The following is a 17,494-nucleotide window of genomic DNA, read 5'->3' as shown; positions in this document are numbered from 1 at the left end:
AACGGCAATTTCAGACACCAGCCGCTTATTCTCATTCTCATCTTAGCCTTTAGAGGTAGGGTTTCAGTAACATTTTAGCATGTTTTGCGATGAACAGAATTTTAGTAATCAAGTTAAGATAACCCTAGATAAGGCTAAAATTAGGCTAACCAGATCCCAAAACTGGCCATGCTCTTTGGGTGGATTGATGGCACTCTCACTCATTATGCCCATTGTGATGCTTGCCAGCACAGTCTCTTCTCAGCTGATGTATTAGAGCTGGGGATCCCGCGCCTTCCTCTGGGTGTGTGGGCAGTATGCGAATTTATCATAAAGTCTTGTTTGTTCGCTCTTTTTAACAGACATTGAGTTTTTTTTTTTAACTGATGCTAAATGTGTAATGATTTTTAGGTTTAAAATGTGTCATAGAATTGTATAAATTGTGTTACTGTTAGCACAGATTAATAGGTAGTTTTATAAAGCTGGTAGGTACTTGAAACTAAATCAAAATTAAATAATCTGTAAACAATGTTAAGCAGAAGAATTTCTATTGTTAACACAATCAGTATTTGATTAAATAAATATAAGTAAAAGAGCCTTTTAAAGTTATAATGCCAGTTATAATGCCATTAGACTAAAATTCCTAATGGCAGTGCAAACATAAATGCTCAACTACCACCCTCTGCCTCAACCAATATCTCCACTGTGTTAAATAACCATGGATCAGATAAAACATCTGATCAAGCTTGTACGGGCATGACAGATTAAGTATGTGTGCTAGAGTAGACTTGAGCAGGCAGAAACTGTGCCCTTTCTTCACCCTCACTCCACCAATCAGAGCAAAGAAGAGCTTCTAATAAACAAGTGTTATGTTCTGAACTGTCTATAGTGCCTGCTTAGTGTCTATTGACTCAAACACTTAGACACTGGTTCTCTAATAAATCAAGAAATCATTCAACTGAGGGAATTTAGTTAAGCCAAGAAATACTATGTTCTGCGTAGAGTAGAAGGTCTCATGCACACACTTGACTTTAGAAGTACAGAAGTATGGGAGACCCGAACAGTTAATCTGTGTCATGCCTGTGGCCTAGCACCTTCAAGCAGAGGAGGGGAAAGAAGGGGGAAGGGGAGCCCGCCTACACATGCCTTATGTTGGGGGAGGATATTCTCAGGAATGACTGGAATTCCCTTCGGCCTGAAGTCAGGTGACTTTTACATGTTTCAAAAATGATGTCCTTTAAAAAAGGACTGCTAGACAGTTTACAATGACAAAGTAAGAACTTGTACTCTGTATTCTTTGTATGTTTGTCTGCAGGATTTATGTAGAAGTGTGCACCATTTGTTTTGAAAGACATTCCAGACAAGCCCTGTCCTGACTCGCCATGTTCTCTTACCTTTAAGAACAACATTTTGAAACATTGTGTCATTTTTTTTTTAGCTTGCAGGTAGGAATGCTACATTTTCAATGCAAAACTAGAATAAGCTTCTCTTTAAACAGTCAGCTTTATATTTATACTATAGTATAGTTGCACATTTGGCTGAGAACTTTGTTTTTATTTTTTTATTTTAATTTTATTAGTAGTTCACATTACATAATACAGTGTTAAGGTTCCTCTATGTTAACAATTGCATCAGTTTCTGACAGCCAAATATTGTTTTTGGTGTAAATAGGCCTTTAGTGCTACTTAAACTATTGACAGTGCCAAAAGCAGCACTGCAGGTCTTGTCACTAAAGACCTTGCCTTTATGCTTTTGTCTTCTAGGAGATGACCAGCAACCGATATGTGTTGGCACTGTGGTCAAGAGAAACGTTTTGTTGTTGTCAAATATATCATTTCTGGTATTTGAATTTAGGAGTAGTTCATCCTCTTCAGCAACACAGCTGCTGTGAAGTATCGTAGAGAATTGTCTTGTGACATCGCAGAATCACAGTACCGTGATATCATCGCTATCGTGGGCAACATAGTGCGATATCATATCTTGTGATGCCTGTGATTTCTACTCCTTACAGATAAAGTGTAAATTCATCCTTTTCTCAAAGACGTATTTCACAACTAGCCACTTTCCATAATTCGGTCTATAGCAATTTGATTTAGTCTGACTAAGTGGAGGTGTCTGGAGTCTGTTACTTGGGAACAATCATTTGGTTTATTACATGGCAGTGTAGTCAGCTAATATTTCACATGGTCTGATTTTACTACTGATTTTACTTCAAAACTTTGAGTGAGAATAACATTATAATACAAAAAAAAAACTAAACAAATAATAAAGAAAATCTAATAAAATGTCATATCCACAAACAAAACACAATGAGGAAAATTTCTGGTGACATTCTGTAAATCCTCTTTGGCTTTGTAACAACTGAAAGAAAAGAACACAATTGTGTTTTTTCTGATTAGGAAAGGATAGGTCAGTCATGTCTACCTCTTACAAATTGCCACAGTACAAAGCCAGTAAAAAAGGGAGTTTTTTTGTGAAACTGCCTAAAAAGCTGAGTCATGGATCAGCTGTAGATCTGATTAGTTTAAATATAGAATGGTTAACTTGGTGCATTATTTAGAAGGGGTGTCTACAAACGTTTGGACACACCGCAAATTAAACCACCTTAAACACTGAATCCCTCACTGCTCTGTTCAATTAGCATATAATTGCTGATCTTGCTGTGTTGCACCACAGTTTTATGCAAAATGTTATGAGGTTTCAATTTACAGAATGGAACATTCTGAGAGGCAAGCAAGCAGCAAAACTTTTACAACTCTACTTTACCCCAGGAGATTTAAATTAACGAGGGTAGTAACGACATAAAACACGTTTAAAAAAGCATTTAAAAGAGCTTGTGTTAGTTTTGCATGAATCTGGCCATAAGTGCTAACAAGAATCTCCAACTGGAGCCATGCAAGTTGTTGCCATGATATCTACAGAATAAAGATGCAAACACAGAGGTCATATCACCAGATTTTCTTCTGGGCACTAGGCATGAAAAATATGGCATATGGCATTAAACGGTCAGAAAGAAAAGCTAAGAAAGTAAATTATTTTTTGGTGATGTAATGGGTATAATTCTTAATTCTGGAATTTGTTGGTTTTTATTTCATTCTTCCATCTTACCTTCTGAAATGTACTTTTTGACTTCCAAAATGCAACAGTGACAAAAGCATTAGTAAGCTTAGGTTGTTGGATGATCACAATCCCGCCCCAAAAGTTATGCATGGTGCACCAGCATTTCAGAGGACACAGTTCTGCTTCACCACAGCTCAATTTAGGGGCTTTATAGCCCTTTTGCCTATGCTGGGCATAAGGCATGGTCCTTGTATGTTCCTGTCTTATCTGCTCCACATTCTATTGGCAATACTTCTCTACATCAGGCATCTGTGTCAGCAACAGGGGCAAATTCTAGTCCAGCAACATTAGGACATATAATGTATTGTGTCAGGGTCACTGCAGAGTTAAACTGTGCACCCCCACTCCAGAATAGGGCTTAAATGATACGCACAATACGTGGAGCACTATTTTATATACTTCTTTTATATACTTTCAGTTGACATTGATGGAAACATTATAATGTCACCACCTGTGGTGTAAGTCATCACACACTGACACTGCCAGACTATAGAAGAACAGGGTGTTCTGGCTTCTGTGCTCGGCTTGAATGCAGTAAACTAAACAGATGTATAAAATACATTTAGGCTTGAGAAAAAGCACAAGTGCTCAATCAAAAAGTATTATTTAAGCACCAGGCATGTACTAAAGTATTCAACATTTTTTGTTCTCAAGTATTGCAAGTAGTTTATTCTTAAATGTACTACTCAAGTATTGAAAGTAAAAGTAAAGTAGTGTGTTATGTAGTTTTTACAGAAAGCAGTGGAAAGTTCTCATAATGAAAGGCAGAATGGGAACTGTGCAGTCTTTTTATAAGATAGCTTGATTGCTTGATTCACTTAAATGATGATGAGCTTCATCAAACCCGATTACAATTCAGAGCATCTACTGCTCTGGAAGTAATAATGTGGGACTGAAATAATTCTGAATATTTTTATAATTGTAAATAGTGTGAGTTTAATGCACATTCATTCATCTAAAAACACATTTATAAACATTTACAATTCACAAATGCCTTATGTTTTTCAGATCATTGGATACTTATATATGTCTCAATTTGTGATGGAAATCTTAACAAAACTTAAATATTTGACCATATTTTGCTGATGATTCACGAGTTCTTGCCGGATAATTAGCGTCTTCCTGATGGCGCAGTACCAATTTTAACCAATAGATGATCATATTTGGGCTTATCGTGATGCAGGGGTGCATTTTTTGTTAAGGCTAGTTATAAAGGAGTTTAGGGAAACTCTGTGTTCTGCTGTTCAACATATGTATTCTTATTGTAGTTCACTCTGGTCTCTGGCGAGAGATACTGAAATATCAGCATTATTAAAACCTTTTTTTTGTTGTAATATACATGCATATCAAATTCTTGTGTAGTCCTACAACAGAGTCTGGTAAATCATCACTTAAAATATAATAGCATATATATATTCTGTGGTATGGTAAAAAAAATAAATAAATAAAAGACTACTTTTGCTAAAACTGTTAAGTCTTCAGCCCTAGTTTATGGAAATGTTTTATCACTGCATTACAATTACAAATATTCAGGCCCCAAAAATACACTGCACTCTCATTTCTGTCTATTTCATGAGGATGTAAGAGACAGCCTATACAAGACCTCTCAAAATTAGGCCACGGATACAGCGAGTGACAAACACTGATTTCTCCACAGGGACCAGGTAGTTTTGTTGTCTTAGATTTCATTCTTCCACATCCTTTTGAAAAGCAGTGTGCTGGGAGGGTTAAGGGTTCAGAAGGGGAGTATCCTCTAGTCAAAGCTCTCGCAGCAGCACAGCATGCTTGACTAGCAGTGGCTTTGATGTTCGAGACTGGCACAGATAAACAGTGCTGATCCCATGGGGGAATGCCAGCCAGAGAGCTGTAGCAATGTTTCCTAAGCCTACTCCCTGCTAGCGCTGCTGCTCCCGCTCCCTCTCTCTCCTCTCTCCCTCTTTCTCTCTGGGTCAGAATTAAACAGAAGCATAACCTGCTCTGCAGCATGCCATCGGAGAACACTACCCAATGCTGTTTACACGTAAACACCGGAGGTAAGCCAGCCATTCAGCTGCTACCCTCCTTAGAGATGCACAGCTAGTCTCCTACGTTCCTTTGTGATGAATAGAGAATCCCATTACAACCACAGAGAGAAGTGACACATCTGTTCTCAAACAGACTCACATTGACTCACACACACACATAAAAAAATCATAAACCAATGCTATTGTGAATATATACTATAAAGATCAAATAATGTATGCATCAGAGACCTTACAAATTTTGCAACTGCAAGTAAATGTGGGTTTCTATTAGAGGTGTGCCAAAAAATCGATTCACATAAGAATCTTGATTCTCATTTACTACGATTCAGAATCGATTTAAAATGTCCCAAAATCGATTCTGAGGGGCGGGTTTTAGACTGATTTTGGGCTGGGTATTTTTGTTGGACCTGGCAACCCTGGGGATAGCGCTTGTCCTTTCAAACGGAGATCTTCCAGACACACACAGAGCGTAGGTGTTTGAGAATCACCGGTAAGATGGCAGAACAAGCACTATATTACATTAGATTAACGTGTAGTTTCAATGTTTTATGGCAGAATGCTTCATAACAAGCATAAAAAAGATCGCTAGTAGTTAGTTTCAGTAACTGTTAGCTAGCTAACTAGCTAACTTTCCAGTTCCACCTTAAATAACGCTACAGGTGGCAGCGGGCTGCAGCGTTTAAGGCGGAACGGAAAAATACAATAAGCTAATCAGAGCTAATTTCAGCTCCTCATCACAGAGGAATTAAGGAATGGACCATATGAATTAATTTCTCCACCTCCTGCCCCCTTTCTGAAGAAATACAACGACCTTAAATTAACTAGTTAATCAGCAGCTGCTCCTGAACTTTAGCGCTCCACTGCTATCATCACATCAGCCCAGCAGCGTCACCTACACACCACCGCTAGTAGCCTGGTAATAAAGCAGTGTTATTTATTATTTATTTATTGTTCATTAACGTCATTGTGATATCCCAGTGATTCCTCTGTCACTGAGGACCCACATTCCTGCACATTTTATTGTTTTTGTAACACATTACCTGCTCCAGGACCAGTGTATATTATGGAGGGTTTTTTTTCAATAAGATTCATAAGCCAGAAGCAGAAATTTTTATAATTCAAATCGTTTTGAATCAAAAATCGATTTTGAATCGAATCGTGGCCCCCAAAATCGGAATCGAATCGAATCGTGAGATAGTAAACGATTCCCACCCCTAGTTTCTATGTTTACATCCCTTAATCCCCTCCTTTAGTTTGTCACCACCGCCCTGTTATCAGGTAGGCACACAAGCCTAAACACCTGCATACCACAGTCTATATCCTGCTGACCTCGATGCCACTTCTTCCTCTGGGGGGGACACCACCCGGCGTTCCTTTCAACGTTCCCTTTCACGAACAAAACAGAGCCATGTCTAACATATTATCCTGAACATCGATTGAGGAAATACACATATAATATACATATAATCTCTAAACAGATACTGCAACTGCAAGACATCCCACCTGACAGGTCTTTGACCTGATTCTCCACACATATGAGCGTCTAAGCAGTAAGTAAAGTGCCTGAGTGAGCAGTGATGGACTGTGGACTTACAGCTCGAGTCAATAGTGTAAAACGTCAATATCTGTCAGATAGAACAGGAGCAGTTCCCACAGCTGCTCTTTGGACCTAATTTGACCTAATTAAACAAAACAAACAGAACAAATAATTTAGAGACACACCAAAATGAAATTTCATGACTAGAACCAAACAATATTTAGCCACAACATTTTTTGCAGGTTTTTAATAAATGTGTTACTTTTATCACATCTCAACAGCCTATCCTGTCCTAGCTCTGTGCAGCTCATATCTTTCTGCAAAAATAGCCAAACAGCCTCCTGTCGCTGCTGACAAAATCCTAATGTAAGAGGAAACACTGCCATATGACTGAAATAATATAAATGAAATATATTTGCAATTATTCCGTTTATTATTATTCAGTATTTTCTGCCAGTGCTTAATTAATCATTTCAGACTAATTATTGTATTTACCAATCATTCCATACATTACTAAAATAAATACCATTTAACATTAAAAATTACGAATTAATGTTTTGCCTAATGAGAAATTATGATAGAATACCAGCCAAATCAAGCAGTTAAATACAGTCAAAATACAGTCACATAATTTACACAAGCAAATCACCTTATTAGGCTATTAAAATGTTACATTCTAGACTGTCATTCAGTTTTGTAACTCTATGTTTATTAAACTTTTTTTTTATATAGTCTAGCTATATCTTGTTCTCTCAAATACTATTTACTGACATCTCTGATCGCTATGTGACTTCTCACACAGTATTATCACATGTAGCCACATTGTTAATACAGCCATCGGCATGAAATAACACTGCATTTTTAAGTAATTATTTCAAACAATACAAGTTTTACCAGATAGTGCTGCTATCTTGTCAGCTAACTAAACTGCCTCATCTGGAATGCTGCTAGGCCAGAGTTAGCTTTTGGCTTTGGTTGCTACCAACTAATTTGCCATGCTTTTGCATCCACAAGCACCATTTAATGCCCTTTTCCTGGGATGTTGCATCAAGCAAAGCCCACACAATTAACAGATTATTGTGACATATTATTGTATAGCTGCTGCACAAAAATTGACAGCTGACAAAGTAAAACAAATTCACCACTTTCTCAAGCAGTGTCTGTGGCATGTTACTGTACCACAATCTTGGACAAGGACAAGAACACAGGGTCATAGTGATTTAGGGATTTAGAATTGACCCATTTTACAACCCTCATTTTTTGAAGTTCATGCTATGTTTAAACTGAATGAATGATGAAGACATATGTATACATATAGTTCACCATTCTAAGATATGCCAAAAGACTAGATTGAGACACCACAAGAAAACTAAAAGTTACTACTGCTAAAAAGTCGCTCAATTCTTTTTCTAACACAGATAATAGTGGTCAATTTTTTACTGAGATTATTGCACATGCCTAAATAACACAATTTGTTGCAATTTGAGTTGTATTATTATCACCCAGCAACAGGTACATGCTTTACTGTAGTAAACAACTGTGTATTGAGTTCTCTAAAAAAGAACAGACATTAGAACTCTCAAAATAGCATCCCTAACATCATTCACGCGGATTCCGGCTGACCACACCGGATCTACTGAGTCAACTAGCCTAACTTTCCACAACCAGAAGCCCAGACAGGAAGTGAATGGCCCAGCAGCCTAAGGAGGAGCACACTGGTGGGTTTCCTGAGTCACACTCAGGGCTTATCACTAGTAATGGGATGTGAGGTGGCACCTGCTTGTGACGGGTTTCTCAAGGACAGTGGTGCTCTTTTAGGGAGTAGACACACTGGGTTGTAATCTCATTACTGACGTCACTGAAACTCTCTGAGTAGAGAATCCTCTCATTGTGCTGGCTAACCACTCACACAAGGCCAGGGCAGGCCCAGAGACAGTAGTGACGGTGCCCACCTTGGATTCATTTCCAGCAGAGAGCAAGCTCCACTACATGGTGTTAGAAGAGGAGGTGGTGTAAGGGCTTTGCCTGCCAACAATCTCAACAAATAAATACACACACAACAGTTCTAAGTAAACCACAGGGTCTTGGCATAAGATGGAGGAACGGGTTCAGCGTTACAGAGGAGCTGTTAATTATTCACCAAGCAACAGTCTACTTCTACATGACTAAACTTGGCTTTAAGGGAAGTTGAGGGGAATTTGGGTTTATATTAAGAAGGAACTAAAACCCATGAGCTTTGTTCATGAATGTCTCTTCTTAATGAGAAGGCAAATTCTTCAAAGATAAACCAATCGGACCACAAAGGATACTTAAATCTGAAGCTAGCAGGCTCATAAGCAAAATCCATGTACAGCTGGTGCCTAATGCACGGTCAACATTACAAACTTAGAATTGACAACTTAAATAGCTAACTATCGTACTGACATATAGCACTAGTGTACAGAACTAAAAGTGACCAGCTGTCACCCAAACTGAATTTTCAGTGGGTGGAACATGAGCTGGGTGGCTATCAGGAGGGCATGGTATCTTTGTGGGTTTGTAAATGTGATTTCACTGGAATCCACATGGACTTCCTAAATGGAGCCAATCGTTACAACCTACTTTAATCTCAACTCAGATTGGGCAAATCCAGGTGAAACCCCATCTGGTCTCATCACTGATATTCATATGTGGGGACTACATGTTCATGTTAACCAGCTCTCTGGGAGGATATCACACTGGTTATGGCATATTGGTTATGTCTGACTGACTATATTCAGATTGAATCAGTGATGAGGTCAGATAGCCAACCTAACTAACTATCTCAGTGTTTCCCAACCCTGGTCCTGAACATTGTAGTTAGGGCTAGGCTATTGCTTTTCCTACTTTAACACAACTACTCCAACTATAGAATGAGCTGTTAATCAGTTGATTATTTGGATCAGGTGTGTTAAAAGCAGAGAAACACTAAAAAAGTGCAGCGGGGCAGAGAGGCCCTCCAGGACCAGCTCAGCTCAGCTAGTTAACTGGAACAGTTACAATGGGGACACCCGTTGATTAGGGGCTGATACAATCAATGGCCATCATCATCACACAGAGACCAGCCGAGAGCAACTCACCCCATTCCAGAAACTCCGTCACATGTTTCTCCCGTTTCAGGGGCGAACTGCTGCATTCGTTGTACAAACAGATGAGAATATCCAGCAGGGTTTCGACGCTCAGCGAGCTGGCGTTCTTCTGGTGACCATCCAGGAGCAACTGCTCCAACTTCTTCAGGCGAACCTTCGCAGACATTTTCTATCAGCACCACTCCCTCCCTCTAGCCTGGAAAAAACAACCCCGAGCCGGAGTGAACAGGAACAGGGGGCAGAGACCACCCCGCACCGCCGGGCGCAGCGAAACCACTAGTTTCCCGAGTGTCTGTTCGGCCTTTTACTGGAGCTCTGGAGTGCCAGACTCCAACTTGCTAGCTAGCTGCTCAGCTAGCCAGCTAGCAAAACAAGCCCAACATCGGGCTCAGCGTTGCTAAACGAAGCTTCCAGCTAATCGGCCGCCTCGCAAAACCCCCGTCTCACACTCGAGGCCCCGGGGCTCCCATCTGCTCCAGCTCACACTGACGAGGTTCCTGACGGGAAACCCGCACTTTCGGCGGTCAGAAGCCAGTTTTTTAATCCCGTCGAGTCTCACGTTGACCGGACGCCCATTCCCTCAGACTCGGCCCGAAACACAGCTATTATATATCCCGAACAGCCAGCCGTGTCCTCCCTCTCCCTGACCGCAAGCACCTCCACCGCCGGCGGCTCCCTCCGCCCGCGCTATACGCAAGTGCGGGTGTGCGCGGACTCAGGGGGCGGCGGTCCTCCTCCGGTCGGCGGCTCTCCGCTGTTAGCCCCAGTGCTAGCCGGTGTGGCTGAGTCTAAAGCCGAATATGGCCGCGCGTGTCCGAGTCCAGGCTGCGCTCGCTCGCGCTCCCCCCTCCAAACACTCCTCCAGACCGGGACACCGGAGCCCCGCCCACCGCGCCGGAAACGCCATGGAGATGCGTGACGTAACGCCCTGATTGACACATACCGGGAGCGGGCGAGCACTGACCTCATCACAGACCAGCAGCAGTAGCAGCACAGCCTGCAGTCTCTCCACAGACACTGTACTGGGGTCATACATGCGCTACCCCGTGCCAGGGACAATGCTGCCAGTTCTAAGGAGCTTTTACACTAAAATATGTTCTGAAAATCAAGCTTTAAGAGGCACGTTAAGAGGGATGTTGGTCAATCCAGCTCTAGTCCAGCTGGTCATTTATAAAACAAAAACATACCTTAAAACGTTACTGGCTGTCTAGCTTGTTAACTACCTCTTGGCTACCATATTGTATGTTTTCTCTGAATGACCTGCTGGATTTTTTTAGCAGGGTATTCTTGGGCTACACAGAATTCCGAAAAGAGATTTTACACTAAAAAGAAAATATAGTCCAGAAGTCTGAAAATAACTCACTCATAAAGTTGGTTAGGGCCTAAAGCAAGGTGCCCCTTTAACCAGCAATTATTACCATTATGTTGTAAATATTCTGACGCCAACAAAAAAAATCAGTTAGTTAAACACTTTTATTTTCAATTTAACATTCATTGTTTGATTCAAGTATATTTCTTTTGTGTTTGTTTTTTATTATTTCTTTATTCTTCTGATTATAATTACATATAACTTTCTTTTAAATTCTTTTGCATTTTGTCTTAAAATTTTCTGTAAAGCACATTGTGTATGAGAAATGGTATGCCTTCCGTTTACATTTAGGCTAGAAAACAATTTCGTTATTCAACATTATGTTTAATCATTATTATTTGCTCCACTCACCGCAGTCCTGCTTTTTGTTCACCGTTTTCCACTCTTTATTTATCACACACGCCACTTGCAATGGGGATGAGTGGAGTCAGGTGGGGCACCCTAAGGGAGGTTGGGTCTTTTCTGATGCCGTTGCAGATTTCCACATTGGCATTCTGTAGTTTAAAGTTTGTCCCTCCACTGGGCTGGGGCCCCTGACAGTTATTTGTCTTATGTTGTGACATGTGACGCTGCTGATCGTAATTTTACATTGTAGATATTGTGTATACGTTTTTTGTAACTGTGATACCTTTAAGTTGCTCTACAGTAGTTTATATTTATAGGTATAGCTGACTAAATAAAACTGTTGGACATTTTAAGATAAAACACCCCTTATCATAATTTTCCCAGTATAAAACAACAGGTAGGAAATTTAGATATTAAAAAAACATTTATCAGACTTATTAAATGCTTCCAATATTATAATAGCATACATCACACTTTCAGAAGGTAAAGATAATGTAATTGAGGTAGCAATAAATCAAGAAGGATAATTTGATACATTAATCACTCTTTACTTAAATGCCCCCAGTATCATAAATACTGAATTAATATAAACATTTATAGATATGATTAATTGATGTAAAAAATAAACCAGTTTGGACGATTCAAGTAAATAATAATAGCAAGCTGATGTTGTAGAAAAGTAAAAAAAAAAAAAAAAAAAAAACTGGTAAAATATTTTTTTATACTACAAAAGTGGCAGGAGGGTGGATCAATTCTACTTTAAATAACCACTCATTTGTGCAGAAATCAGTGGAAATCGCGGATATGTGATTTATTAAGAGAATGGGATAAGACTATTTCAATACTAGCAGTCCCAAATCTAGCTTTAATTTAAAAGAAAATGGACTCTCTCTACACACAGAAGCTGTATGCTTTGGTATTGCTAATTTTCATTGTCATCCACAGAAAAAGGGTTAGATAATTTTGTCCTGTGAGTCACTCTAAGTGCCATTGCTGCTGAGTTCCTGTGAAGAAAGCAAGACATCCTGAGCAGCTGCACTGAGGGCCACAGGAAGCTGCTGACCACCCCTCAGCCTTTCACAGCCGGTGGTCATAACCAACCCCATCTGCAATAGGCCTATACCTTTTTGGAATACAGACACAATAAGATTTTATCAGGAGATTTCTCTGGAGACCCAACCTCCTGAATTTGAAGTATTTCATGACATCTGGACAAATGTTTGAGAATGATGCTCTCTGCTGGGAAAAAATGGAATTGCTAACTTCCCGTTTGTATCCATTTACAGTGCTTCATTTTTCCAGTTGCTCTTAGTAAACTGGGATTTAAAGCATTTCCTTGAGCATTATGCATAATGAATTTGAAAGAGTCATAATCTAATTCTTATAGTATCAGTAACACATCAACGACATATCAGCATAGTAGCAGTAGTGAAGCGTCTAAATACATGGAGGTAAATATCGTAAAATTGTGATGTTCATGCATTACTTATATTTAGTAGATGTTCTATTGACCTGTTACGTTAAATAAACCTAATAATGCTACTTCCACTTACCCAAAACATAACCCTAATCTTATCCTAACCTCAACACAAAGCAAGTCCAAAACCTAGTTCTAACCTTAACCCAAATCCAAGATCTAAATTAGAGTTTAATGACTAGTGTCAGTAGCAGGTCTGTAACATCTTGTTGGAGATGTTTAGGTGGTCTGTATTAGAGGTGTTAAATGGTCAGTAATTTCTCAGGTTAACATCTACAGATATTATGATAGACACTCCAAATAAACTGAAAAACTATTTAATTCAGTAGATGTCATATTGACGATCTTCTGAATGTCCAGATGTGAATATCTCTGATATGTAATTAATAATTTATTGAGAGTATAGTAATTGTTTATTTTGTTTAAAAAAGGCCTCTCAAAATAAAGTGTAACCAATATTTTTATGACAATAGCAAAATAAATAATTGAAATAATACCATTAATTATTTTTTTTATAAAATCTTCATTACTTAACCAGGCAGCAGCAAAACAGAAAAAAAATAAAACTGTATAAAATTTACTAAAAGTTATTTAAAGTGAAGTTTAAAATTCTTTTATTTGCAGTAATGTGGTAATTAAAATAATTTTTTTATGTATGTAATGTATGTAATGCTGCTACACAAAAGGCACAATATATTGAAATCAACCCAACAGCTGAAGCTAAGCAAGTGTGTTAAAGCTGGAGGAATGGTAAATTGAACTACCAGGGCACTTTACTGGAGGGAAATCTAATGAAATCTATATATTTTTTAATCTTCACCTGTGCCATCTTCATTATTGTCACTTATTTTATCTGTGCTTAGGCCTGTCACGATAAAAACATTTTCAGGACAATATATTGTCCCAATAATTATTGCCATAAATGATAATAATGTCATTTTAAAGCGCCACTATAGAAAATGCTCCCAAAGGAGCTTTAAGTCCTATTAGCTTTGAATACGGTCGCAAGCTAATTCATCTGTGTGTGTGTGTGTGTGTGGAGGCAGCGTCACTAAACTCTGCTTGCACTACACTCATTAACCGATAGATGCCGCTGTCTCACAGATTCGTCGAGAGCCGGTGAGAGAGCAGCATAGGTTTTTAAACAAACGCACGCGGAAACCCAATGGCAACTAGATTGCAGTTCCTACAGAAACTGCGAGTGTGATTGCAGTGCTGGCAGGGGTGCCCAAACTTTTGACCAGTTGCTCCATTACACACAGTACTGGAGTTCTAGCTGCCGTCCTTCGATCTAGCTGCCATCCTCCGATGGCCCCATTCATTCCTATGGGGCCACTTCGTACGACAATAGTCGTACCATTGTCAGTGGTGTTAGAGGAATTGCCTCTAAAAACTAGCACATGCTAAATATGTTCAATATTGAAATTTAGTGATTGGAAAAAAGTGAACTCTTGGTCATGTTTTTAAATAAGTTCGAAAGACTTCTATTGATGCATCATTTTGATGAAAATAACCATTAATAGAAAAAAAGGGAAATTGTGGTTACAAAGGAATGCATATGATCAACAACATGCTGTGGCACTCAAGACATGAATGATTGGTATTAACATACCTAAAATATTCCAAGAATGTATTCCTCACATGGTCACACCACCTCCACCAGCCTGCACTGAACTAAACTTAACACAAGTCAGTTTCAGTCTATGGATTCATGCTGTTCCTGGCACATTTTAACCCTAATATCCATCTGCCTCTGCAGAAATCAAGATTCGTCAGGAAAAGGTGGCCCAAACTAGAGATGGAACGATCGATCGGAAGTGTATCGGTATCGGCCGATTTTCAGCCAAAATACGGTATCGGCGATCGTCGGATATTCCTCTGATTTTAGCCGATTTGATTCAGGAGTTTAGGGTCAAGCAGTAAAGCAGAGCTGTGTGTGGATGGCCGGTAAAACTGCGCTTACAGGAGGCTGCAGTTCCTCATCCAACCACTAGCCGGAGCTCAAACCCCGCTGTCTTTACTCAGTCAGAGCTACAGCCCAGCCACGGGCTACAGGGGCAGCTCAGCCAGTCTGGAGCGTTTTTCAGTTTCTTAATATTATCTGTGTAGGATAATACAGCTATCTACAGTTCATCTTTCAGCCCAAGCAGCTAACAGCAGCAGTTTAGAGCAGCCGTCGCGGAGTCACTGCTGGATTACATTATAAACAGGTCAGTTAGCGCTGCTAACCTCAGGATGTTTATAACTACGGAGTTTAGAACACACCACGGCTGCAAGGTTAGACTGCTGAAGAATACTGAAGACTATTAAAGGCTATTGGAGGTTATTGAAAGGGTTATTGGGGGCAGAAATCAGTACAGGCTGGTTAGATAAGTGATTCACGTCCTCGTCCTTTGCTGCGGTGAAACTGCGACTAGCGCTGTCACAGTTTATTAACGTCATTAAAACAGATTTTGTGGCATTAATGTGGCATTTGGCCCCACCCAGTATCGGTATCGGCGATCGGCCGATCGTGGTGAAAGACGATCGGCGATCGGAATCGGCCCCAAAAACACTGATCGGTCCATCTCTAGCCCAAACCCACTCTTTTTTGTCATATGTGACTAAATCTCAGATGTGCCATGTGTATGGCCACTTCAGTTATGTTCAGATATCTCAAATCCAGTTATTAGCCTATTTAGATTGTGTCCAGGTTGATTTTTCACAGTATGGACAGTTAAAAAATTGAAATCAGTAACACAAAAGTAACGCAATAGTTACTTTTGCTGGTAACTAGTTACTTTTAAAGTGGAGTAACTCAGTTAGTAACTCAGTTACGTTTTTGGAGAAGTAACTATAACTAATTACTTCTTCAAAGTAACGTGCCCAACACTAGTAGTATTGAAATCTGATACATAATTGTGGCAGTGCAACTCAAGCTAAGGAATTCATGCAATTTTTACATCAGAGGGTTGAGATAGTGAAGTGAATATTGATGTCTTTGTTCCAAAAATATAAGAAGGCTCATGTTGCAACCTCTCAGTGTTTCTACTGAAATGGCCAAATGAGCACTGTTGGACACAAAATGGATGTTCTGCTTTTGTGGTGTGTCCTATACAGCAAGCACTTGTGTGACACAAATGCCATACAACCAATGGCAGTCTAGGCTTGTTTAGCATCTTGTTTTTTAAGAACTGGGAGGATGGCAAACGTTTCTCTGGGGACAGCACAGACTACTTTTACACAGGGCCTGTGAATCGAGACTAGCCTCATAGGGACTTATTTAGTATAAAAGAAAAGGACTATTCCTAAGTCATGGTCACAGACTGTGCAGCTTGAGATAAAATCCCCTCATAAAAAGAGTTCTGCTATCACACTGCAAGCAGACACTTGAATATAGAGAAGTGTTTCAGTGACTGCTTGGCACTTTATTAAGCAGGGCAGCCTCTGGTCTCAGCAGGAGCTTGTAAGTGTTTTTCCCCTGCTGTCCTATCTATAATGTGTGCCTTTCGCCCACATTTGGATGCACTGACCTGTTTAGAGTGACACACAAGAGAGACAAGCAGAGAGATCAGAGAAAATCTGCCTTGTGACCAGCATTACTTCACTATTCAGGCCATCAGGACTGATGGGAGTGAAACACACTCAGTCAGTGTATTTAAATGTCACGTCTCACCTTTTGCACCTCTCTACCAATCAGTCCGAAGCTCACTCAACCATCTCTGTTGCCAAGTGATAAGAAATCACAGTGGGAAGGCCATCAATGCAAATAATAGATTCAGAAATATGACTGTTACATGTAGGAGGCAGGTTGAGTCACTGCTGCTTTAACACAGTAGGCCTACACCGATCCAATACCTCTGCTCTGACATTTTGCAGTAGTGGATAATACTGCTGATGTGCACACTGCTGACCTACATACTCAAGCATCAACACATTTCATAAACCCCCCAAAAAGCCAAAGATATGTGGTGTATATTTTAATGTAGTGTGTCATACACACACTAGAGGGAGCTCTTCACCCAGACATCTTTTTTTCTTTTTTCCAAAGCAAAGTTAAAGTTGTTATTTGATTGTTAATAGTAAGTGTAGGATATGCAGTGTTATTTTTCCATGAAATAAAAATATGCTGATTTTACATTTATTGTGGTATTGTTGGAAAAAGCTCTGCTTTTATTGGCTCGATTACTTATTACCGTTTACCATTATGGCTCAAAGTCGCCATATAACAGCATAGATTTGCAGTGTTTTTTATTTTTTATAAAAATTGTAATATTTTTTTGTAACTATCCCTGAATGATAGCAGACATTATGTGCATTCCAAAGGGCAGAACTGTCCCTTTCAGTAGCCTGTTAAGTTTTTAAGGGAGAAAAAAAATCTAAACCTACTTGGCCCTGTATGAAAAAGTGTAACTTGCAATGAGTCTGTTGCAGTGCTGTGGAAGCATTTTGGCTGACTCATGTTTACAGAAATCTTGTAATTCTCCCACATTGAAGGGTTTTCGAGCATGAATGGCCTTTTTAAGGTCATGTCACAGCATCTCATTAGGATTCAGG

General features: G+C 39.6%; 1 protein-coding gene across 4 annotated transcripts in view; it reads right to left on the bottom strand.

Annotated features, from left to right (window-relative positions):
* cdc42bpb (CDC42 binding protein kinase beta (DMPK-like)) overlaps positions 1–10,651 on the bottom strand; it is a 71,214-nt gene extending 60,563 nt beyond the window's left edge. For 2 of the 4 annotated variants that reach the window (XM_049482636.1, XM_022686599.2), the window contains exon 1: positions 9,759–10,650. In XM_049482636.1, coding sequence (XP_049338593.1) covers positions 9,759–9,933 — 175 coding nt within the window. In that variant the 5' untranslated portion in view covers positions 9,934–10,650. Of the gene's footprint in view, positions 1–9,758 lie in introns of all 4 variants that reach the window. The other 2 variants (XM_049482623.1, XM_049482644.1) reach the window with 2 other exon arrangements.
* Between the last annotated feature and the right edge of the window lie 6,843 nt (positions 10,652–17,494).

This window comes from Astyanax mexicanus, chromosome 1 (assembly GCF_023375975.1).
Source record: "Astyanax mexicanus isolate ESR-SI-001 chromosome 1, AstMex3_surface, whole genome shotgun sequence".
Taxonomy (NCBI): domain Eukaryota; kingdom Metazoa; phylum Chordata; class Actinopteri; order Characiformes; family Acestrorhamphidae; genus Astyanax; species Astyanax mexicanus.
This window is presented reverse-complemented; position numbering and strand designations above follow the sequence as displayed.